The sequence below is a fragment of the Anabrus simplex genome, chromosome 1 (genome assembly GCF_040414725.1).
Source record: "Anabrus simplex isolate iqAnaSimp1 chromosome 1, ASM4041472v1, whole genome shotgun sequence".
NCBI lineage: Eukaryota > Metazoa > Arthropoda > Insecta > Orthoptera > Tettigoniidae > Anabrus > Anabrus simplex.
In genome coordinates this window covers 1,798,198,932-1,798,224,506 of record NC_090265.1, presented here as the reverse complement: position 1 = coordinate 1,798,224,506, position 25,575 = coordinate 1,798,198,932, and the positions used below count along the sequence as shown (strand labels likewise).

The 25,575-nt window shown below is 41.2% G+C and overlaps 1 protein-coding gene across 2 annotated transcripts in view; it reads right to left on the bottom strand.

Moving 5' to 3' along the window:
• LOC136858780 (peroxidase) overlaps window positions 1–25,575 on the bottom strand; it is a 316,626-nt gene that overhangs the window by 49,346 nt on the left and 241,705 nt on the right. For both annotated transcript variants that reach the window (XM_067138573.2, XM_068225696.1), the window contains exon 6: window positions 23,390–23,557. In XM_067138573.2, the coding sequence (XP_066994674.2) occupies window positions 23,390–23,557 (168 nt within the window). The remainder of the gene's footprint in view (window positions 1–23,389; window positions 23,558–25,575) is intronic.

Below are 25,575 nucleotides of genomic sequence, written 5' to 3'. Positions count from 1 at the left end.
ATCAATCAATCAATCAATCAATCAATCAATCAATCAATCACTACTGATCTGCATTTAGGGCAGTCGTCCAGGTGGTAGATTTCCTATCTGTTGTTTTCATAGCCTTTTCTTAAATGAATTCAAAGAATTTGGAAATTTATTGAAAATCTTCCTTGGAAAGTTATTCGAGTCCCTAACTCCCCTTCCTATAAATTAATATTTGCCCCAATTTGTCCTTTTGAATTCCAACTTTATCTTCATATTGTCATGTTTCCTACTTTTAAAGACGCCACTCAAACTTATTCGTCTACTAATGTCATTTCACGCCACCTCTCCGTTGACAGCTCGGAACATACCACTTAGTCGGGCAGGTCGTCTTCTTTCTCCCAATTCTTCCCAGCCCAAACTTTGCAACATTTTTGTAACGCTACTCTTTTGTCGGAAATCACCCAGAACAAATCGAGCTGCATTTCTCTGGATTTATTCCAGTTCTTGAATCAAGTAATCCTGGTGAGGGTCCCATACACTGGAACCATACTGTAGTTGGGGTCTTACCAGAGACTTACATGCCCTCTCCTTTACATCCTTAGTAAAACCTACTCTAGGTGTTTTGTGCCCGCTTAAACCACGCGCAATAGCGATTAAGGTTGGTGGCAGGAAGAAGCTGCACCTCATCCACAGCTTGTCCCCGCTGTAACCAAGTATTTCCGCAACACTGACGATAGATGACGTACACCTGTCGCCATGGTTACCATTGTGCCCGCGTTACTTCTTGTCGCTGCCCAGTTGATCATAAATACGCATCTCGGCCATGGCCATACGTCAACGGTTGCTAATTTCAGGCAACAACACAACCTGCTCGGTTTCTAAGTAACAATACTTTACAATACTGTTCAGACAGCCCGGGTTCGATTCCCGGTGCTGCCAGAGATTTAAGGATGACGGGAGGGCTGCTGTCTACACGCAGCTCAGCTCCACTGGGGGTGTGCACCACTTCGGGGAGAGGACACGAGTTTACCTGCTTCATGTAAAATTCTACTTCAAATTCTTTCCATAAAGATATGTGTAAGAGAGAGGAAACCTGTACGTATGCTTCATAGATTAAAAGAAAGGTTTGATAAATTACCCTGGCATAAGCACTTTTCACTTCTTGAACACATAGCCTGATGCGTTTCGCATTCAATTTTGGTGTTAATCCTCCTCCATTCGCCTCACATGTCTGCTCTACCGAATCCTATTCATGAGCAAGTAGGATTAATCTCCACAATGCGAGAACCTCCTTCCATCCTCTTAGCAGCAGGAATTGTTCTCGCTGCCACTTTCCCCTCGCAGCTTTCACTAGTGTACAACAAAACGAGCCTGAAATGTAGGGACATCTCAGATCACAATTTAAAAAACAACACATAAGGTTTCATTTCGCACCCTGATGGGGTAGGGCGGGCATCGTACGGGGTGACGCCTGCTCTCAAGCTAGGAGATCTGTCGCGGTGTTTTGAGGTGCTGAGAGAGGCTGTGACCCTTTAAAACAAACTGTCCTGCCATTTTCCCAGAGGTCAGAATGAGAAAGCATTGTCACAACAGTTGACGGTGGGGTTCGAACCCATTCGCCTCCCGAATATAGAGTTTCTGCTCGTGGACCTGACTTCTTTCCGACAGAATATCGTGGAACATAACCAGAAATGATATGTTTTCTAACATTAGTTAGCACTACCATGGCACTATACACAAAGTTTGTCGGTGAACGTATTGAAATACTGAAACATATAGTGATTACCAAAACTTGATTTAAGCCAGATCCACGTCAGGTCAAGAAGCACCAATCGGTACGAGAGCGCAGAAACGAGTCAGCTGGGCGAGTCCTGTAGAAAAGCTGTCTCGCCTTCTCTTTGTCTCTTTAAGTGAGACATGAAATTTGAATTAAGTGAAAAAAAGCCAGTCTTTAACATCTGGAGCCAAATATTCTCAGTGAAAAATCATGACCCTATGATCGTATTGAAAGCAACAAACGAAACTCCTATCCCGCAGGCCCGACCTATTAGCATATATTTTTGTGAAATCACTATCTTTCTAATCGATCCGTGTGGTTAAGTGGTGGATTCCTAGAACGCAGCTTCACATTTAATCAGATTTTTCAAGAGTCTAAACAGATCCTATTGTCACTTCATAGCCTACGATGTTGGTACCTGAACGATCTCTACACACCCGATGAATTGACCGCTGAGGATCACGCTACTACTTCATACGGGCGCTGTGCTATCCGCCCAGCCTCTTTCCGTCTTTGCAGTTCTTTCGACGTGAAACCCTTCCAAAATTTTGAATCATGGTCCGAAATATTTTCCTGGTTGTTGGAATCCTCTACATCTTTACCAACTTCCTTCATCCATGCCATCGTCGTCCTCTTCTTCCGCAGGTTTTCGTTAGGCTGGTTTTGTCCATTCTGTACAAATGTCCCAGAAATGATAACCTCCTCTTTTTCAAGGCCTCTGAAATTTTCTCCACATTTTTGTAGACTTCATTGTTGTTATGAAGTTTCCAGCCGGTTCCAGTCTGGATTAGGCCGAAGATTTTCCGTAGTATTTTCTTTCTAGGATCCGCAGCTTCTGCAACTTGTAATTCATCGAGAGACATTCGCTGGCATACAGACATTCTGTTTTTACTACAGTGTTGGCATTCCATGAGATGGATTTCTTGTTGTAGATGTTTTTAGTTAGTCATTAAGCTCTCTCCACTTTTGAGATACTATGGTCTACAGCAGCTTTCGTTAACATATTTGAGCTTTTTAACCCTGCGAATCCCTCCAATCTCTGTTTCAAAAAGGAATGTTTCAAATTAAGGATTTACTCAGCACAGGAGCGGTATTTCGGGAGCCCACTCTGGTATTGTCCAAGTTGACAGTAATGGATGACATGCAGTACAATCTCCATACTCGTAACATTGACCTCTTCACCTGGAGAAGAGCTGACCTATGGCTGGCAGGCGAGTAACTGGTATCCATCTTAAACGAGTACAAGTTATTTTACTGACTAAAATAACAGAAACGTAAGTGAAAGTAAATACATAATTGATACTTCCTGGAAATAAAGAGCTTTGAATGACACATGTGGACGGTCTCTTGAACACCGTCCCCTGAGCTAAATACCGCTAACCATTACACCAGGGAGCTGGACAATCCTCAGGTGAGTTACACTGCGTAATCACTACCATTTCTTCTTCGAACCGACGTCAGTTAGATAATACAGAAACCGAGCGAGTAGCTGCGCAGTTTGGGTCAGGTAGGCGTCAGCTTTCGTTGGGACAGCGCTGAAGATTCTTCTCCGTGGTTTCCCATTTTCACACCAAGCGAATGCTGGAACTGTACCTTAATTAAGGCCACGGCCACTTCCTTCCCATTCCTAGAAGTTTGCTTTCTCATCGTCGCCATAAGACCTATCTGTGTCGGTGCGACGTAAAGCAAATAGGAAAAATATGTATACGAGGGCAAGTCAATAAGAATCTGCAATTTTGTTCTAATTGTCTTTAGGTTTCCTCTATGTGCTCCCTAGGCGCTAGATGGCACCGTTGTCTACGTCTGTGGTACGTTTCAGCGTTATCAGATCAGTACATAAAGATGGCCACGTCACTCTCTGTTTGCACCAAGGAAGATCAGCATGTACGAGGAGCGGAAATTCATAGAAGACTTTCAGCTCAATACAGCGAGATGTTTACCAGTGGCTTAAACAGCTGAAAAGCGCTCGCGCTAGGACGAGGAAAGACCCGGGCGTCCATCTGCAGCCGTAACTGACGGCAATATTGACCAAGTGCGTGATAACACACGACTATACATATAACAGGCCTAACTTTCACAAAGACTGTTCGAGATGGGTTTATGAAGAGCAGAAGCGCACCGTCAGCACCTACTGGACCGCCATGCTAACGAGAGTGAAACGGATCATCACTGGAGATGAGACATGGAGAGAGCAAACGTCAGAGCATCCGCAGATACTTATTGACTTACCTACGTATATGAATACAACTCCCATAAGGCTGAAGAGAAATCCAGTTCAGGCAAACAACTTAATGTTGGAAACATCCTAGCGATACGAATTTTAGATAAATAAAATATTATGCAGTATGAGAAAATACTCTATATTTATTCCTAAAAAATACAATAATTTTCTTAATCACCTTATCCGGTCGATAAGATTAGCTGTTTGCCTTTTTCTACCAATACGAGCGCTAATGCGAGTAAATGCAGGAGTTTCACTTAAACACTTATAACTACATTCCGTGTGCACATTTTTCAAAATATCAAAGAAGGCCTGAGGGTGATGAAGCAAGGAACACATTACAGAAAGTAAATAAGTTAATTCGGCTAAGATTTGAATAAAAAAGAAAACGAGTGAGAAAACCTGCGATTTTAGGCCTGCATTTAGGCCGGAAGTGATTTTCGAAATTTTTAAGTTTGTTAGAGCTATCCAAGACTTACAATTTAAAACCTTTCCAGGCCCTTTATCCCTTCAACTTTCGGCGCAATTGAAGAAATTCCTTAATTTTTCGTTTTTCGTTGTATGATAAGAAATGTTATGCTGTCCCTCACTCTGTACACAAGAGCTGGAACATATGATGATGTTCCGGTCCACTCTCTGTAATTCAGACTCATGGATCTTCGAAATTTCGGTACAAATTGCATTTAAAAACCTACAGCACAAGCAAATACACTGTTCACTGCTCAGCACTTGAAACGCACTGAATCCATCAATGAGTGCTGTACGCTGTACGGATGCTTATCGCAGACTAGTCGAGACCATGACATCACTGGGCAAGCTGTTTGAGTCAAGCGGGTGTTGCATCATCCACTCACCCAGACACGTCACAGCGAATTACTGGCAGCTCCATTGAGGCTCCCAGTGTACAATGAGATTGTTATAAATATTATACTTCTCAGGTTCTTAAAATGGCATAATATCTCAATGAAATTGGCACAGGCCTTAATTCATTAATGCTGTTAATATGACAGAAGCACAACATATTTCAAAATGTCGTTAATCCGAGGATTAATTTGTCAACGTGTCACACCGTTTTCATCGTGAACTAAAATGTATTCTTTATGACCGCACCATATTAAATTATTATTAATATTTATGAATTAAAGAAAAATTGAAAATGCATTTACGAGTAAATTTTTGGTACCGTATCTTTGTCTTTCAGAAAGAGAATTTAGCGCATAAGCTTATCTTATAAGCAGTGCGGGGCGTAAACTATCCCCGCAGTGAACTGAGAGGTGCGGGGGTTGCTCTTAAGTTGGCAACAATGAGTCAACCAATCAGCACCTCTCGAGCCAGACTGGAGGTATGAGGGCCCTTCTCGGAATCTCCTCGTCATGGACATACACAGCAGACACTCCAGCGCCCTGAGCGACCAGGAAACGAACCACACTTTTCTGCTCCGTCTCTACAGTTGCGCGAACACACTGGACCAGTCCGCGCACGTATGAGTTCAGTTCTCCTACCAGAGTGATACGTAACAACAGTGCTGCCACTTTTCGCGTCGAATATGTTTTATGGCGGTTTATACAATGCTGGTCTTTCATCCGATTCCCGCCATATCGGGGATTTTAAATTTAACGTTAATTGCTTATTTCCTCTGGCTTCTGGTGTTTTTACAGTCTTCAACATCTGATATCATCCTAGGTAGAGCGCAGGTCACCATGGCCGTCAACTCGAAGACCTACACCAGGCCTCACCGGAAAGCACACGCAAAAACAAAAGAGAGCGATGTGTTAATTTATAACAAATTAATGTCACATTCGTACGAAGTTCAAAATAAATACGTACGCTTTATTACACTTGCACTTCTTCCTACTGACAGGTTTTAGTTCGTATGTTAAGCAGATAGTTCAAACAAAATTGACAAGCTTTATACTGAGAAGAATATGCGCCGTGAGGTATACAGTGTATACAAGCCGTGTGTCTTGTCGGTAATGCGGGTAGTATACCGCTCCCCGTGTTCTACACTCCAACCACCGACTGTCGTTCAAGTTCTGTACGGGAAGTAGTTGTTTCGCACAAGTCAGTGGTTCCGGACATCTGCATAAACACTGCTCTATTCTTAATGTGTAGTGTGTCCGAGTCGTTGCCTGAATGGTCAGCGTACTGGCCTTCGGTTCAGAGGGTCCCGGATTCAATTCCCCGTCGGATCGGGGATTTCAACCTTCATTGGTTAATTCCAATAACTCGGGGGCTATGTGTTTGTGGTGTTCCCAACATCCCTGCAACTCAAACACCACGCATAACACTATCCTCCACCACAATAACACCTACACATGGCATATGCAGCCCACCCTCACCGGAGGGTCTGCCTTTCAAAGGCTGCACTCGGCTAGAAATGTTGTTGTTGGAGTCATCAGTCCATAGACTGGTTTGATGCAGCTCTCCATGCCACCCTATCCTGTGCTAACCTTTTCATTTCTACGTAACTATTGCATCCTACATCTGCTCTAATCTGTTTGTCATATTCATACCTTGGTCTACCCCTACCGTTCTTGCCACCTACACTTCCTTCAAAAACCAACTGAACAAGTCCTCGGTGTCTTAAGATGTGTCCTATCATTCTATCTCTTCTTCTCGTCAAATTTAGCCAAATCGATCTCCTCTCACCAATTCGATTCAGTATCTCTTCATTCGTGATTCGATCTATCCATCTCACCTTCAGCATTCTTCTGTAACACCACATTTCAAAAGCTTCTATTCTCTTTCTTTCTGAGCTAGTTATTGTCCATGTTTCACTTCCATACAATGCCACGCTCCACACAAAAGTCTTCAAAAACATCTTTCTAATTCCGATATCAATGTTTGAAGTGAAAAATTTCTTTTCTTAAGAAAGCTCTTCCTTGCTTGTGCTAGTCTGCATTTTATGTCCTCCTTACTTCTGCCATCGTTGGTTATTTTACTACCCAAGTAACAATATTCATCTACTTCCTTTAAGACTTCGTTTCCTAATCTAATATTTCCTACATCACCTGCCTTCGTTCGACTGCACTCCATTACTTTTGTTTTGGACTTATTTATTTTCATCTTGTACTCCTTACCTAAGACTTCATCCATACCATTCAGCAACTTCTCGAGATCTTCTGCAGTCTCAGATAAAATAACAATATCATCCGCAAATCTCAAGGTTTTGATTTCCTCTCCTTTGACTGTGATTCCATTTCCAAATTTCTCTTTGATTTCCTTTACTGCCTGTTCTATGTAAACATTGAAAAGGAGAGGGGACAAACTGCAGCCTTGCCTCACTCCTTTCTGGATTGCTGCTTCTTTTTCAAAGCCCTCGATTCTTATCACTGCAGACTGATTTTTATACAGACTGTAGATAATTCTTCGTTCCCGGTATCTGATCCCTATCATCTTCAGAATCATAAATAGCCTGGACCAATCAACATTATCGAATGCCTTTTCTAGATCTACGAATGCCATGTACGTGGGCTTGTCCTTCTTGATTCGATCCTCTAAGATCAGACGTAAAGTCAGGATTGCTTCACGTGTTCCTACATTTCTTCTGAAGCCAAATTGATCTTCCCCCAACTCAGCTTCAACTTGTTTTTCCATTCTTCTGTAAATAATACGTGTTAAAATTTTGCAGGCATGAGATACTAAACTAATAGTGCGGTAGTTTTCACACCTGTCAGCACCGGCTTTCTTGGGAATAGGTATAACAACATTCTGCCGAAAATCGGATGGGACTTCTCCTGTCTCATACATCTTGCACACTAAATGAAATAACCTTACCATGCTGGCTTCTCCTAAGGCAGTCAGTAATTCAGAGGGAATATCATCAATTCCAGGTGCCTTGTTCCTATTTAGGTCACTCACAGCTCTGTCAAACTCTGACCTCAAAATTGGGTCTCCCATTTCATCAGCATCAACAGCCCCTTCATGTTCCAGAACGAAATTATCTACATCGTTACCTTGATACAACTGTTGGATATGCTCCTGCCATCTTTCTGCTTTGTCTTCTTTCCCTAGAAGTGGCTTTCCATCTGAGCTCTTAATATTCATACACCTAGATTTCCTTTCTCCAAAGTTTTCCTTGATTTTCCTGTATGCAGCATCTACCTTTCCCAGGACCATACAGACTTCGACATCCTTGCACTTCTCCTTCAGCCATTCTTCCTTAGCTACCTTGCACTTTCTATCCACTTCATTCTTTAATCGCCTGTATTCTTTTCTGCCCTCTTCATTTCTAGCATTCTTGTATTTTCGTCGTTCATCAATCAGGTCTAGTATCTCCTGAGTTATCCACTGATTCTTAGTTGATCTTTTCTTCCTTCCTAACATTTTTTCAGCAGCCCTACTGACTTCATTTTTCATGACTCTCCACTCTTCCTCTACTGTGTTTCCTTCGGCCTTTTCATTTAGTCCTTGTGCAACATGTTCCTTGAAACAATCCATCACACTCTTTTCTTTCAACTTGTCTAGATCCCATCTTTTTGCATTCTTTCCTTTCTTCAATTTCTTCAACTTCAGATGGCATTTCATGATCAACAAGTTGTGGTCAGAGTCCACGTCTGCTCCTGGGAAAGTTTTGCAATCCAACACCTGGTTTCTGAATCTCTGCCTAATCATAATGAAGTCTATTTGATACCTTCCAGTGTCTCCAGGTCTCGTCCACGTATACAGCCGTCGTTTGTGGTGTTTGAACCAAGTATTGGCGAGGACTAAATTATGGTCAGTGCAGAATTCAACCAGCCGACTTCCTCTTTCGTTCCTTTGTCCCAATCCAAATTCTCCTACTGTGCTACCTTCTCTTCCTTGGCCTACCACTGCGTTCCAGTCTCCCATCACAATTAGATTCTCGTCACCTTTGACATATTGTATTAAATCTTCTATCTCCTCATATATTCTTTCAATTTCTTCATCATCCGCTGAACTAGTAGGCATATAGACCTGCACTATTGTGGTGGGCATTGGTTTGGTGTCTATCTTGGCGACAATAATTCTTTCACTATGCTGGTCGTAGTAGCTTATCCGCTGCCCTATTTTCTTATTCATTATTAAACCAACTCCCGCATTACCCCTGTTTGATTTCGTGTTGATAATTCGGTAGTCGCCTGACCAAAAATCTTGTTCTTCCTGCCAACGTACTTCACTTATACCAACTACATCTAACTTTAGCCTATCCATCTCCCTTTTCAGATTCTCTAAGCTACCACACGTGGCTAGAAATAGCCACATGAAATTAAAAAATGTGTAGTGTGGCGCTACCCCCGTGATCCGGAACTCTATAAACAGTAGATAGACTAACACTGTTGTAGATCATCAAATGTTTCTTTCAATTCAACAATTCACGAGAAGAGGTGTCCAATATTCTCAGTTGTTCAACATTACTGAAGGTTTGATAGCATCTTGTTTCTACATGGAGGATCAGTTGTGGCTGTTGGACTAGCCGTGAGATACATTCTTAACTGAATAAGAACGCAACGGGAATCCTTATATTATTACATGAATACATATTAGGAATTCCATAATAATAATAATAATAATAATAATAATAATAATAATAATAATAATAATATACGAAGATCGTCATAATACTTACAGGCTACTATAGAGTAATAAACATAAAAACTGCGCACTTTCTTGAGCTTACAATCTTCTCGTACGCTGCCATTTTATTCATTACGCAGTGCACTGGATGTTAATACACGTACAACATCTCTCAAGGTAAAATGGCGGCAGGTGCTCCGTATTTTCTTCTTTTTATAGTGGTTAAACGCGTTACGTGTGAATGTAACAAAGTGATCTTTAACGGTGCGGTGATCAGTGAGTGTCCTAGCTTTCAATCCTCCAAGAAAATTTGCTAATTGTGAAAAATTGTGAAATATCATGTTTAACATGCTGCGCCAGTGAAAATGTGTACGTGACGGCTGGTACTGGCAGTGCGCAGGGTTGATCAACATTTCACCTCATTCTCCTGACCATAGCTCCGTGTGGAGACGAAGAAACAAATCCAGGACCTCCAAACAGAAATGTGAGTGACATAGAATGTCATATTTGCTGTTCTAAGGGCCAGATCAGTCAGCTGTACGTGAAGTGTGCGTCGTGTGAAATGTCCATGCATAAGACCTGCTTCAAAATCTCTCCATCTGATTATCATAAAATTAAACGTGGCTTGTCGTCTTGGCAGTGCTGGTACCATCGCACTCGTTCTTCGAAGTGACAAAGAAAGGAAATTATGTAAATTACTCTGTAAATAGTAATGACTCAGTTGCCAGTGTACAGGGCTCCCGAAACATCACCGTTCTCTCATGTAATGCCCGTAGTATAATGGGTTATAGGAGACAGAAGGAGATAAGAGCATCACTGGCAAGTCCTGAACCATCAATCGTAAGTGTCTGTGGAACGTGGTTGAGCAGTGCTACTTATGACGGTGAAGTATTTCCACAACCATACTTGGTCTTCAGGAAGGAGGGGGTGTTCTCCTGGAACTACAACCAATCCGACTAGGATACTTGCAGACTGACAGCGAAGCTCTATGGGTGGACGTGGCATGTAGGGTCAACAAATTCTTGATAGCCAGCATATATCGGGCTCCGAAATCCAAGCCCTGTATAAATGAAGGACTTTCTTTTTTTTGGTAGTTGTTTTACGTCGCACCGACACAGATAGGTCTTACGGCGACGATGGGACAGGAAAGGGCTAGGAGCGGGAAGGAAGCGGCCGTGGCCTTAATTAAGGTACAGCCCTAGCATTTGCCTGGTGTGAAAATGGGAAACCACGGAAAACCATTTTCAGGGCTGCCGACAGTGGGGTTCGAACCTACTATCTCCCAAATACTGGATACTGGCAAGTTGAAGAACTAGTGGAATTTCTAAGACGAATGCCACAAGTACAATGCCGTCTACCTCACAGGGGCTTTAACATGGACATGATATGCAACCTTGATTCCGCTCCCATCCCTTGAAATCTATTGGCAGATACATTCCTAACAGCGTTCTACGATCTCTTTCTAGAACAGCTTGTTTTACAAGCAACACGTATCACCAAAACATCCCGTTCTATATTAGATCTATTTCTCACCAATCATCCCTCCTCAGTATCTCGAGTTGAAGTCCTACCCGGCTTCAGTGATCACCACGCCATTCAAGCGACTCTAGCTACCCTAGATTGCAGAAAACCTGGCAAACACAAATCCAGGTCTCAATATAACTTCAGGAAAGCTGAATGGAAATCCCCTTCCACTCTACTACTGAATCACGTACCCACTCCAAACTCCTTATCAACCTGTGACGTAGACTCTTTGTGGCTCGCCCGGAAAATACATTTTTCTGGTGCGTTGAACAAACTGTACCGAAATGCGCTTCAAAAAGAGAGAAGAAATCCCCGTGGATTAAGAAATAACTTATGAAGTTAATAAGGAAACGGAACAAGCGTGGGAAGAGTACAAATCCGCACGGAAAGACGCTAAGAATAGGATCAAGGAGGCTTACGGTCAGAACATTCACAAGGCTTGCTCAGATACCAAAGAGCTGTGGAAGCTGCACCAAGCTCCTTTCAAGCTAAAGGGAAATCCATCTCCACGCCCGCAGACATTGCCTCAGACTTCAGAGAAAAGTTTAAAGAGAAAATGTCTCAGGCACAATCAGCTGGGGACATGTATATAACCAATATACCTGTACCACCCCTCCCTCTCACCAGCCTCTACTTCTCGGAACTTGAGGTACTAGCAACTTTGAAGAGGATTCGACCCCATGCGGCGAGCGGCCCTGATCAAATAGACATAAAGCTGAAAATTACAGGCCAGTGTGACGATTTATAGCAACAACGTATTGGTTGATTAAGATTCTTTGACAAGATGTTCAAAGAGAAAAGAGCTGGGACCAATGGGAGGTTAGTGGATGTAATAATAAGAAGAAAAAAGGTTAATCAAAACAGTATATTGTTTCTACAAAGGGAATTAATTTTAAATTTTACAACTCAAAATTTTGTAACCTGACACACAAAAGAAAACACTCATCGTGAATGACGTACATTAGAACAGAATCCCTAGACCATTTACAAGTTATAATATGTGACTAATCAAATGAACATGGTAACCTATAAGCCTCGGAGAATATGGACACAGATTTCCAAAAAAGTAAACGAAGGGAGAAGAAAGGCACGGGAAGGACCAAGGACGGGGATCACAATAATGGGAGTCGCCTGAGTATAAACATTGCCAAATGCAGGAACAGTTTTATGTGATAAGTTGTACCGTCCAGGCCACAAGTTCAATCACTCACCAACTCTTGAAATTGCATATTACTCGATGTTCATTTGTTAAGGAACAATATCACTCATATCAGGCTTAAAAGAAAACCGGCCACAGAAATGAAGATAACTCCAAAATCCATAGGAGAAGAATAATAGTGGTAATTATAAAATAAATACTCTGTTGCTCACCCAATACAGCAAATAAAAGAAGTGGAGCTTCCCAGCAAATACTGGGAAGTCCTCAGACGACCCTCCAACCACACTCGGAATCAGTGCTGGACTGAAGACCGAGTATGTGGGGGAAGCCTTTATACCGCTGCAGAAAGTTCCGGAAAAAAGTACACAAAACGTCGAGAAATATCGGACACTGACGTAGCGGATGACGTAACCCAGAGGAGACTCAGTGTGTAGTCAGCAGTTCACCAGGACGGATGCATGGCGAGGCAGCAGAGAAAGTCCAAGGCCGGTTAGATGAATGAGGTATCGGTGAGTATATGAACATAGATGGAGTTCCAGATGACGGTAGCCGAAAATAGGTGAGTGATCGTTACACCAGTAAGTTTGACATGCATTGTATGTAAGCTTTGGGAAGGCATTCTTTCTGATTATATTAGACATGTTTGTGAAATTAATAACTGGTTCTATAGAAGGCAATTCGGTTTTAGGAAAGGTTATTCCACTGAAACTCAACTTGTAGGATTTCAGCAAGATATAGCAGATATCTTGGATTCTGGAGGTCAACTGGACTGTATTGCGATTGACCTGTCTAAAGCATTTGATAGGGTGAATCATGGGAAACTACTGAAAAAAAATGAGTAAAATTGACTGAATGGGTTGCTATATTTCTAGAAAATAGATCTCAGAGAATTGGAGTAGGCGAAGCTTTATCTGACCCTGTAATAATTAAGAAGGGAATTCCTCAAGGCAGTATTTTCGGGCCTTTATGTTTTCTTATATATATAAATGATATGAGTAAAGGAGTGGAATCAGAGGTAATGCTTTTTGCGGATGATGCTATTCTCTATAGAGTGATACATAAGTTACAACATTGTGAGCAACTGTAGCGTGACCTCGATAATGTTGTGAGATCGACAGCAGGCAGTGATATGTTGATAAACGGGGTTAAAAGTCAGGTTGTGAGTTTCACAAATAGGAAAAGTCCTCTCACTTTTAATTACTACGTTGATGGGGTGAAAGTTCCTTTTGGGGATCATTGTAAGTATCTAGGTGTTAATATAAAGAAAGATCTTCATTGGGGTAATCACATAAATGGCATTGTAAAAAAAGGGTGCAGATCTCTGCACATGGTTATGAGGGTGTTTAGGGGTTGTAGTAAGGTTGTAAAGGAGAAGTCATATAAGTCTCTGGTAAGACCCCAACTAGAGTATGGTTCCAGTGTATGGCACCCTCACCAGGATTACCTGATTCAAGAACTGGAGAAAATACAAAGAAAAGCAGCTCAATTTGTTCTGGGTGATTTCCGACAAAAGAGTAGCGTTACAAAAATGTTGTAAAGTTTGGGTTGCGAAGAATTGGGAGAAAGGAGACGAGCTGCTCGACTAAGTGGTATGTTCCGAACTGTCAGCGGATATATGGCGTGGATTAACATTAGTAGACGAATAAGTTTGAGTGGCGTTTATAAAAGTAGGAAAGATGACAATATGAAGATAAAGTTGGAATTCAAGAGGACAAACTGGAGCAAATATTCATTTATAGGAAGGGGAGTTAGGGATTGGAATAACTTACCAAGAGAGATGTTCAATAAATTTCCAATTTATTTGAAAGCATTTAAGAAAAGGGTAGAAAAGCAACAAATGGGGAATCTGCCACCTGGGCGACTGCCCTAAATGCAGATCAGTAGTGACTGATATTGATTTTGAAATACCCAGGCGTATACTCCGTGACTGCGCTGAGTCACTGGCGCTATCTATCTGCGAACTATTCAACCTGTCGCTTCAGTGTGGATCACTGCCTCTACATTGGAAGTGTGCTGATGTAGTTCCGATTTTCAAGAAAGGGGACAAAGCACTCATTGACAACTATCGGCCAGTGTCTCTCACATCCCACGTATGTAAATGTATGGAACGACTGGTAGCCTCTAATGTACGGGAATTCTTCCAGGAAGATCCTGTAATACTCTATTAACAAAGGTTATTGATGAGTGGCAATTCTCCCTGGAGAAACCTAAAAATGTTCAGGTAGACTGCGTGTCTTTGGACTGGGCTAAAGCTTTTCACCAAATCCCTCATGAACGACTTTTGTTAAAATTAAGACATGTGAATGTTAGGGGAAGTGTACTGGCATAGTTGCGGTCATTTCTCGATGGTCGAACTCAACGTGGCGTTTGATGGAGTTCGATCATTGACCGTTAAAGGAGCATGTCAAGGCACCGACTTGGGACCTCTAATATTTAATGCATTTTGTCTCTGATTTACCTAAAAGTGTGACCTCAACCACAGCCCAGTACGCTGATGATATTGTAATGTACAATGTGCAGATGATTGTCTGAAGTTACGGTCGGACTTGAACACTATAGCGGTGTGGTGTTACGTCAATCGTCTCAGCATTAATGCTGCCAAATGTAAATGCATTAGGTTAAGTAGGTCCCGACACCAAGTATAATGTATATATAACATTAATAATGCACATATTAATCGAGTTAAAACCATGCTTTTGTTAAGAATAACTATTTCTGAACAACTAAAATGGAACACACAAACAGAGGAAGTGAGATGCAAAGCTGCCAGGGTGCTCGGTTTTATGCACAAGAAGCCTCCGTGGGTGCAAGTCGAATGCTATACGGACGGCTTACCTTACACTAGTGAGACCTATACTAACCTGGCTGGGCACCCTACCACCGCAGCTAACCTTCACAAACTAGAAGGAATCCAACGTCGCGCTGAACGACTAATTTACAAGAACAGCTGCCATTAATCGCCCCCTTGTGTAAACAAAGCGACATCACCTTCTTACACAAGTCCCTCACAGGGGCCATTCACCTTTCACCATTCCCTTCACTCTCCTTATCCTACAGCTCCGTCCGCAGACGCAAAGGGGTGTGTCCTTTGCGCGAACGGAGTCCTACAAACTAGGTTTCTTTGCTCGTTCAGCACGGCTTTGGAACGATCTACCCGCCAACATTAAATGCAGAAATGTAAATATAGTTAAATGTTATGTTAGGAAGCACATACGGTGAGAAAATGCATGTGAATATGTGGAACAATGAACGAGGGAGTGAAAGGTTGTATAAATGAGAAATATTAGGCTATACTTTGTATTGAACCCCAGTGACTTAGGCCCAAAGTCAATCATGATTTGATTTATGAAGGGAAATAGTACATTTATTGAAATACACAAGTGTAGTTGAAAATATTTCATCTGTGTAGTGTTGAAATATGAGCTAAGGAACACGACAGACTGGAGCCTGACGGATTAGCTCGACACAACAACATTTAGCTGCTTCACAGCAGGGGAGCCCATTAGTTGGCGACCAGAAAAATACAAGTCCACAAATAAGTCTTGGTCAGAAAGAAAAGGAGGTAGTTTGACACAAAGGAAGCTTGCAACATGAGTAGTGCGCTGGGATATTTTTGGCGGACGGAAACTTCCGCGACGTCATGAATTCCAGGAAAGGTTGAATGGAAAAGTACAGTGGTTGAGAGGACATTCGCTAGCCTAGGTTATCGCAGGTGGAAATTTAAATCACGTGACCACTTGCAGGCCAATCACGAAAATTTAGATGGAGACTGAGGGATACCATCTTAAGGAATGATGGATGAGATATTCTCATAACTTCAAAAGTAATCAGTAATAAATTATTGTGAGTACACGGATCGATGTAATGAACTTATTAGATGTCACGTATAGAAAAATAATTAATAATTATTGGCAAATTAAATAAATTGAAGGCTGGATTTCTTGGAAACCAGACAGCTTGAATGTCATTGGCTGGACGAAAACCACGTTGTAAGGGACGCTTCCCAAAGGCGCGAAATGTGAGGAGCTAAATCCACCCGTATCTCCTAAATCTATGATCGTCAGGAGTTCATATTTAATCCAGCAAATAAGCTAGAGGAGTGGATTAATTTGATATAAATTTTAACGTCCAATTCGGAGTGCAAGTGCCGATATTAAAAATCCACCCCCTCCCTCATGGGTATGACGTCAATGAATCCGCGAGGGAAAGCTTCATCCATATATACGGGCGCAAGGGATACTCGCCAACACACTTGAAATGAATCTCTGGAGCTGAACCGTCGTTCACAGCTGACTTCAAATCCGTCGGGCGTACAGTAACTCAACATGTAATGGCGCGAGCATCCGCCAGTACTTATAAAATGTGATCGCGCTCAAGCAACATGAACTGGAAGTAGTTAACTTAGGACAGTGTTTGCCAGTTATAAATATCATAGTGAAGTCAATTAATTGCATTGTAAGAGTGAGTAATATAAATTGCACCGCAATAAGTACGTAAATAACATGCTGTGTGACGAACAGTACTTTGAGGGAATAATAGCCTGCACTTTGGAATATCGCACCGCTATCGTGAACACTTCAAGAGGGCCGTATGAAACAGGCGTATCGCGTCGGACGACATAAATCGCGACGGGCGTAAAATTCGACACACCGTCGTACGTGTCCATGTCCATGTGTGCGGTAATTGGACGAAGCTTAAAACAGTGTAAAATATTAAATTTTTGGGTCTAGGGTATTAATTTGTTTTATAAAAGTAAAGTTTTCAGTGTTAACATTGTCAATGGTGAAGTATTGTGATAATTAAGGTATTAGTGTAAAAATGGTAATGTGCCAGGAAATCATATGTGGAACTACGCCATCAAGAATGGAGGAGTAATACGGCGGATAGGGGCCGAAAGGAGCTTCTCATCTGCCAAGCTGCAATGGATTACCGATAACTAAGATGAGTACTAAAATGTAGATAATATTTGGGAAATGTTAGCGTGATTGGAAAAATGGGAATAATTTTATTAGACTTGGTTACCTTCTGTAACAAGGTGAGTCGCTTAACGACCCCATCCTAAATTTGTAGCACGGACAGTATTAAGTAATAACAATGTAAATAATCGGGTCTTTTTATGTATTCAGTTTGTTGTCGATGTAAATTTTGTAGATATAGGGTAGTACGTTAAGTCATGCATGCATTCATATTTTCTTTGTAGTCAAGAATATTTTTTTACATTTGATTTTGTTATCATAGTCAGATAGACCCGATCTGTGCTTTTCTGTTTGTCAGTTTGACGAGTTATGTAATGACATTGAAGGAAAGTCCAGCTTTGTCATGCCAGCTGTGTTTTGTTGTTGATCAGTGTGTTCATATTTCCAAAGTAAAGTTAAATTTGTGAGAAGCGAGAATAATAATAATATTCACGAGATATTGGAATTTTAGTGAGCCGTGCGTAATAATAAAATTTAAGTGATTATGTGTTGAGATTATCGTGAATCATTTAATGACGGGATGTCGTTTTAATTCGGAATTAAAGTGTGTGATAATTTAATTTGATCAAATAATAATATTGAAATTTAATATCGGTGCTAATAAGCCGTACATGTTAATGAACGTGTGGTTTAAATTACGGTCCAATATTTTTTTACGAATAAATGTCGTGTCTTAAATTTGCAATTCAGTAGCCGGAACACGTAGGACTAATATTACGAAACCATGGTTGTCAAATTTTGGTAAATATAATTTCAAGATGTTACGATTATTTGTGGAGAACGAACTAAGGCGTAGATCAAAATGAGATAGACAAATGTTAAAGAATCTACAGTCAGATAATAAAAGGTCGTACGATGTCAGAAGTGAATAAATAAGTCAGTTGATAATTCTGTGAGAAATAAATGAATCAAGGAATATTGAGATAGAAAGGGATATAAATTCCGTACGAGAGACACTTAGGATATTGAAATGGGTGTAAAATGTACGGGCAGTGTCACAGAGAAATACTGAGTTACGTAGCGGGTAGAATTCGAACCCGTGACAGCATGTACGAAATAAATAGATTGCGAAGCTATTCGTTGAGATACAACGGATCTAAGGATAATGAGAGTTCAGAGTCCACATAAATGACCGTATATTGTAATCATTGTAATGACGAGTGATGACAATCATGATGCCGTGATAATAATAAATATTGCAGATAAAGGATTGGACCGCCTTAATTAAATGAGCGTTGATAAAGATGTTAAACGGGAATCTAAATGAGAATATGCAACCGATAATAATAGTAACAATGTTAGGACGATGTCAAATCGTCGCGGTCAGATTAATAATAATTGTCATAATAATAATAGTAATGATGTCGTTAGTTGATCAGTGAAATAATTGTAATTGCGACCGATATCTTAATATATTTTGGCGGAAGTGACCGGTTCAATAATAATGATAATATCTCGAGTCACCTATTCAATTAATAATAATAATAATATCGTCGCCATAAGACCTATCTGTGTCGGTGCGACGTAAAGCCCCTAGCAAAATAATAATAATAATAATAATAATAATAATAATAATAATAATAATAATAATCACAAGAGGGATATAATAATAATAATAATCACAAGAGGGATATAATAATAATAATAATAATCACAAGAGGGATGTAATAATAATAATAACAGTAATAACCATTTGTGTTTGCGACCCGCATAATAATGATGATATTAATCAAACGTGACAGTGCCAGGAACCGTTGAGAATAATAATAATAACAATAATAATAATAATAATAATAATAATAATAATAATAATAATAATAATAATAATGATAATTTCAAGGATGATAATTTCGGGGATGAATGAATATTCTGACGATAGTGAATTAATTAATTGGTGACAACATCCCTCTACTCGTATGTTTGAATAATAAGAATGATAAATATTATAGTCATTTGTTACCTCGTTATCATACGGTTTCCGCACGGGACGAGTTACAGTAATACCTAGTGTGTTTGTTTACTACGCTTGCGATGCGAGGGGAGGTCTTCGGCACGGTATTTCCCACCGCTTCTCGTTATCTCATCTGTGGCAGTAGGCTACTTTGTACCATCTCAGATCATGTGTAAATAAAATATAAATGCTGATTCAGTGGTATGGCATCAGCTGGACATCGTAAGATAGTAACTGTCCGTGTAATCCATTTTTCGTAATTCTCGAGAAACATTACCCAGTCCGAGTACCGGTCTCGGAAAAATATATATAGCCGGGGTACATCATCTTAGTTAAATCGAGAAGCCGACCGTAACATGGGTTATGCTCGGGCTCCCGATAGAAGGAAGCTATATCCTTGAACAACGGTTCGATTCAAGTGGAATCGATCCGTAAGTTATACTCCATTTGTAATTTCTTTCAGAAGCAACCCAGCAACATATTGATACCACTTGCGGTATAGCAAGTGATTTGTTTATGTAACATGTGTGGAAAGTTAAATATCATTGCCAAATGTATCAAAGTTTCGTACGTCGGATGGCGTAATAAACTGCTCCTTCTGGCAATTATTTCAAAGGAAACCATTCTCATAATCTTTTTATTGTAGTTAGATGATACCCTTTTTAAAGTTAACTGCAACTTCCTAGTCCTATCATGGAGTCCTTAAATTCAAGTTTACAATCGAGCTTTCAACATTTTAATTTTAATTGCTCCGTTCATTCCCGTGTTCTATTATGCCTCTATATTTATATATTCGTGGACTTAAAATAATGAACCGACACCCCTGAGATAAATGCTAGTCTGGGACTCGGGAGGTGGACGGGTGCAGTATATAGGGTACCGGTATATGACTGTTTTAGTTTAGGATTTCAAAGATCAGGGGGCTTCTCCTTTTCCCCTGGCCTTCCACAGATACTGTAAAGGTTTATGATGAATAAATAATGAATGAATGAACGAATGAACAAGCCATTTTGTTGTTTTGATTCCCAGCATGCCTAGCGGCATGGCGTGCACCGTCAACGTTCTAATTTCATGGGTCAGTTCTGTGAAAGACTTGGCACTTCTTTCATCAATTGGAACATGTTCTAATTCACTTTGAAGACGTCTGAAGACTTTCCAAGACTTGTCAAGTAATGCAAGCGATTTGACAACTGAAGTATTGACAAGTCTCGAATTTCAGAACAAAAGACTGTTGCCTCCACTTCGAACTATTTTGTCTGGCACGCGTAGACCAAGTAATTCTCAACTTACATCTTGGAATGGCAATTGTATACAGCTCCCTTTAAACGAGGGCAGCACTGTAGTAATATTTAGAAAGACATCTCATTTTCTTTAAAAAGCGTTGTTTGGAGATTTTTTAGATTTCAACATGCACATTTAGTAGTACTGATATATAAACACTTCAAGTAGTCCTTACCAAGTCTCACTCAGCACGTGCTATTATCTTGGACAGTTATACTACGTTGAAAACATCCTTATAGTGAAACTGTCCAATATTTATATAATTATTGGCAAACGTTAGCACTCCTAATGCGATTATATTTCTTATTATTATTATCTTCTTCTACGTATTATATTATTATTATTATTATTATTATTATTATTATTATTAAAGGCACCATAAATCATCTTCATCATCATCTCCTCGCTCCAGCAAGCCGAGTGCGATTGTGTAAGGGCCTTCTCCAGTTTGTGCTGTCCATGCACAGATGTTGTTCATATTTGCGATGCCATTTTACACCTTTCATTTCAAGGTCCTTGAAAATCTGCTTCTCCCTAACATCATGAGGTCTAACTGCGGTCAAAGTATGCTCGAGGAGTTCTGTGGGGATCCATCATTTTCATGTGACAATACCATTGCAGTCTCTTCACTTGTAGCTTCTTTCCAATCCAAGCTGTTTTCTCCTATCCACATTCCTTATTTTATCTCCACTTTTTGGTAAGCAAGAACGGAGTAACTTCATTTCTGTTGCCTGAAGACGACTCTTTGTTGATCCAGTAAGAGTTGCTGCTTCCAGACCACGTGTAAATCTTGGAAATTAAGGAAAATGAAGTATTTGAAGTACAGTGTGACAGAATGTGGAAGCTTTCTGTATTCTGTTGCTAATCTGTTGATGATACCGAACGTTGTCTACAATATTCATCTCCTTGTCTCCAAGCCAACTGTCTTGCTTTCGCTGCTTTTAAGACCTAATGTTGTAAAAACCATTCCATCTCATTCTACAGTATACCAGGGCATTAGTTGTTGGATCCTTTCTCTTAACCACTTTTAAAACTTCAGAGAGGTGGTGAAAGATAACTTCCTCGCTGGTCTCCCCTCTTCATTTCGAACCAATCTGACCTCCCATCCCGGAGTTGGACACAACACTTGACTCCTCCACTCTAGAATATTATGCATTTCAGCGTTCAGTCTTCGAAGAATGAATCAGTTAATGAATGAACTGGCTCCATAATGATTTATTTGCAACAAGTTATGTGACTACACACGTCTTACATGTAAATTATTATTAGAAATAATGTTATTGGTTTTACGTGCCACTAACTACTTCTACGGGTTTAGGAGACGCGGAAGTGCCGGAATATTATCCGATAGGAGTTCTTTTACGTGCCTGCAAATGTTAAACTTTAGGGTGGAGATATTCAGCACTGCAAGTGGATGGCTGCTGACGCTCGCGCGTTGAGGTTTGTAGCCTGCCGACATAATGAGTAAAAACTGAAGTCAGGAACACCTTCTGTGACATGAGGAACTGAAAATGTCAGTCCTGAGTCTTCGAGTCCCTAGGTTCAATTCCTGGGCAGTTCAAGCATTTTAATTTTGAACTAAGAACTGGAACGGGGACAAATCACCCTGGTGAGAGCAACATAGAAGCCATCTGGAATGAGAGGTGGTGGACGCGGTCAAGAAAGCCAACAAATAGGTCTGTCGTAACGCTGAACGCATCGTCCATAAAGATCCTTACCCTTCCTCGGCAAGTGATCCTCGGGAAGATGGTCTGCACATATCGGTCAGCGTTACGACACTTTTAACCGTAATGCTTGGATTTTTTGTCCGTGTCGACTGTCTCTGGTATCAAACACCTACCTCTTTGCTCTTGGGTAAAGTCCGTTCACGAGCCTGGAATCGAAAACTGACTCAAGGTAAAATAATAATAATAATAATAATAATAATAATAATAATAATAATAATAATAATAATAATAATAATAATAATAATAATAATAATGTTATTGGCTTGTCGTTCCACTAACTACTTTTTTCATTTTTGGAGACGCCGAGTTGCCCGACGTTTGTTCCGCAGGAGATTTTGTACGTGCCATTAAATCTACTGACACGAGGCTAACGTATTTGAGCACCTTCAAATACCACCGGACTGAGCCAAGATCGAACCTGCCAAGTTGGGGTCAGAAGGTCAGCGCCTCAGCTGTGTGAGCCACTCAGCCCGAGATTCACGTACTAAATTCACAGTATGGAAAAATACACAGTTGTAGGTCTTCAGGCAAGCAACTCATTGTTGAAAACATCCTAGGGATTATGATCTACGAACTTTGGGTAAACAAAATATAATAAAATGTGAGAAAATATTCTTTATTTATTCCTAAAAACTGGAAGCCTTTTCTTAATCATCGTTATCCGGTCGAGTAGATTAGCAGTTTGCCACTACGAGCGCTAATGTGAGCCAATACCGAGTTTCGGTTAAGCCCTTATAACTACATTCGTTGAGCACATTCTTCAAAATATAAAACACGCCTGAGAATACTAAACCGAGGAGCACATTACAGAAATAATTACGTTAATTTGGCCAGGATTTGGATCGGGAAGAAAACGAGCGATTTTAGGACGTTTTTCCGGAACTGCATTCAGGCCGGAAGTGATTTTACGAAATTTGTATTTTGGTTTCTTGTGACTACCCAAGATTTACAATTGAAAACCTGCTGGGGCATTGAGCTCTTCAACTTTGGGCATAATTGACGAAATTGCTTATTCTGACGTTTTTCGTAGTGTGGTGGACGAATGTTGTTAACATGAAAAGGTCGGCAGAAAGAAAGAAAGACGGACAGCTGTTACGGCGGCGACGGCGTAAGGCAGGGCTATGACTTGGAAGTAAGTCACAGTGGTCTATATTAAGGTACATCTCGTCTGGTGTGAAACTAAGGAAAACCATCTTCCGGGTTCCTGACAGCGGTGTTTGAATTCTATCTCCCGAACGAAAGCTAGATCGGAAAGAAAGAGTGTGACTCACCGAGCCGACAGTCGTCCCTGACACCCGCCAGGGACCGCAGCAGGTTCATGCAGCTCTGCTTGTGCTGGCGGTAGAAGCGGTCGTCTGGTGGTAGCTCCACGGCCAGACAGTTCGGATGACGGCGACCTTGAGGTCTGCAGCAGTCAGGGTCCTGTCGTGTGTTGGGATCTGTAAAAAATATGATAATACAGTGTTATATACAGTGGGATATACTAGCTGAAGGCACCACCAATGACTTCTTACCAAGGTGTCAACGGTTCAAATTCCGACCATTGCAAATGGGATCGCATTCCGTGTAAAATTTCAGGTCTTTCGGCTGTCATCACGTGAGACCACCACGAAGTTACTGTTGAACATATCTGTATAGTGTTGTGATACAAAACGCGTTCATTACGAGATTCATGAACGCCGCAGGAGTTGGCAATTAGTTCAGATTGAGCGAACTTCTCATGGCCGAGCTTGTGACATGTTACAACCCCTAAATTTATGAAATTCAGCCGCTATCATGCATGTGCACCATCCTCAAGTGTTGTGTTCAGAAGCACCAGAGTATACTGAGGGTTGTTGTGTTAGTGATTCATCGGCGATGAGATGGCGTTCAAGAAGCCTGTGCGACCACCACCTGTTTTGACTCTGCAGACAGTAACTGTGCTGAAGTTAGAGGTCATTGACGCCCCGCCGACAAGTACGTGCTCCTGTTGAACCTGCAACCATTTGAACGGGGTCGCACGAAGCATATCGACCAATTGCTGCACATGTTGTTGCGCACAACAGGTGGCGTGTCTCTGCTTTCAGCAGTGGACTCTGGAACATTCTCACACCCGTAGATCAGGCTCCGGACGTCCGCGTAGTACAGCAGTGATGGGACATTCGATTCATTTTACTGAATCGATACAGTGATCCGATCACGGCTCATTGGTCACCGCTCCTACTGCATCTGTGTAGTACGTGCTGGTAAGACAGCAGCAACAGCATTCAGTGCTCGCAGCTGCCATCTGGTCTTCATACTATGAACTCCTTTCTTAGAAAAAATGCTAGTCACTCTAATACGTCGAAGGTTTCCGGCGACGCAGGGTGGGAAAGGTTAGGAAGGTAGCAGCCATGGCCTGAATTAAGGTACAGTTCCAGCATTTCCTGGTATGAAAATGGGAAACTACGGAAAAACCATCTTAACGGCTGCCGACGGTGGGATTCGAACCCACCATCCCCCGAATGCAAGCGCATAGCCACACGATATTAACTGCACGACAACTCGCTCAGTCATTTTTGAAAATATGTATTTTTCTATCAGCTGAGGATTTTTTTTTAAATCGTCATATTTTGTATAGGCTACCCGAGATGTACAGTAGCTCACTGGTTTTCTGATTCAACATACTGTTATTGCGTCTGTCCACATATGATTGAAGTATTGTGCAACGATGTGGCATATGAACTGAGAGAATACTGAGCCGTTCTTCTCGATATAAAACAGGTACTTTTGATTGGCCATGAGCATGAATCATAGTCATAGGGCAGGCTAGAGTCGAGTTTAATTGTCAAATGTCAACTAAGTTATAATACTAAGATTCATTAAACTAATAAATAGTATAACCTAATAGCCTACCTACTTACCAGCTACTTCAAAATTATGTTGTGACTACCTTTTTAACATTGCAAATAAATCCATCTATTATTTAAACCTTCCTGTAAGAAGAGGACAGTGAATGCAAATGGGTATTATTTTCAAATGAGCTGAGCTCGAGAGTCCATTATAGCATACGATTCTTTCAGTCTAGCATGGCTCACTGTATGTCTCGCTGCAGGGGGAAGCTCGGCTCCCCGTCAACGTGCAGTGAGTGCGCCACTCAGCACTGTCCGCTGGGAGTAAGCTGAATCGTGTGCCGTGAGCTCGCCGTTCCTCTGAATCGATTCACTCGGACACTTGAATGAATCGATACACTGCTTCGAATCATGTATTCAGTAGCCAACACTATAGTACAGACGCACTGTGTGAGCAGTAGTGGCCGATCGAACATCATCCAGGGATGAAATCCCGCCACATGTTGCCCCTGCTATGTCACCAAGGACCATTGGGAACCATCTGTTTGCAACACGTGTGCCTCTGGCCAGGCTACCACGGCTACCCTTGTGCCCGACTGGAGACTCCCAGGTCTAACTCGCGGTCACAGTTGGTGTTGCCCGCTGCA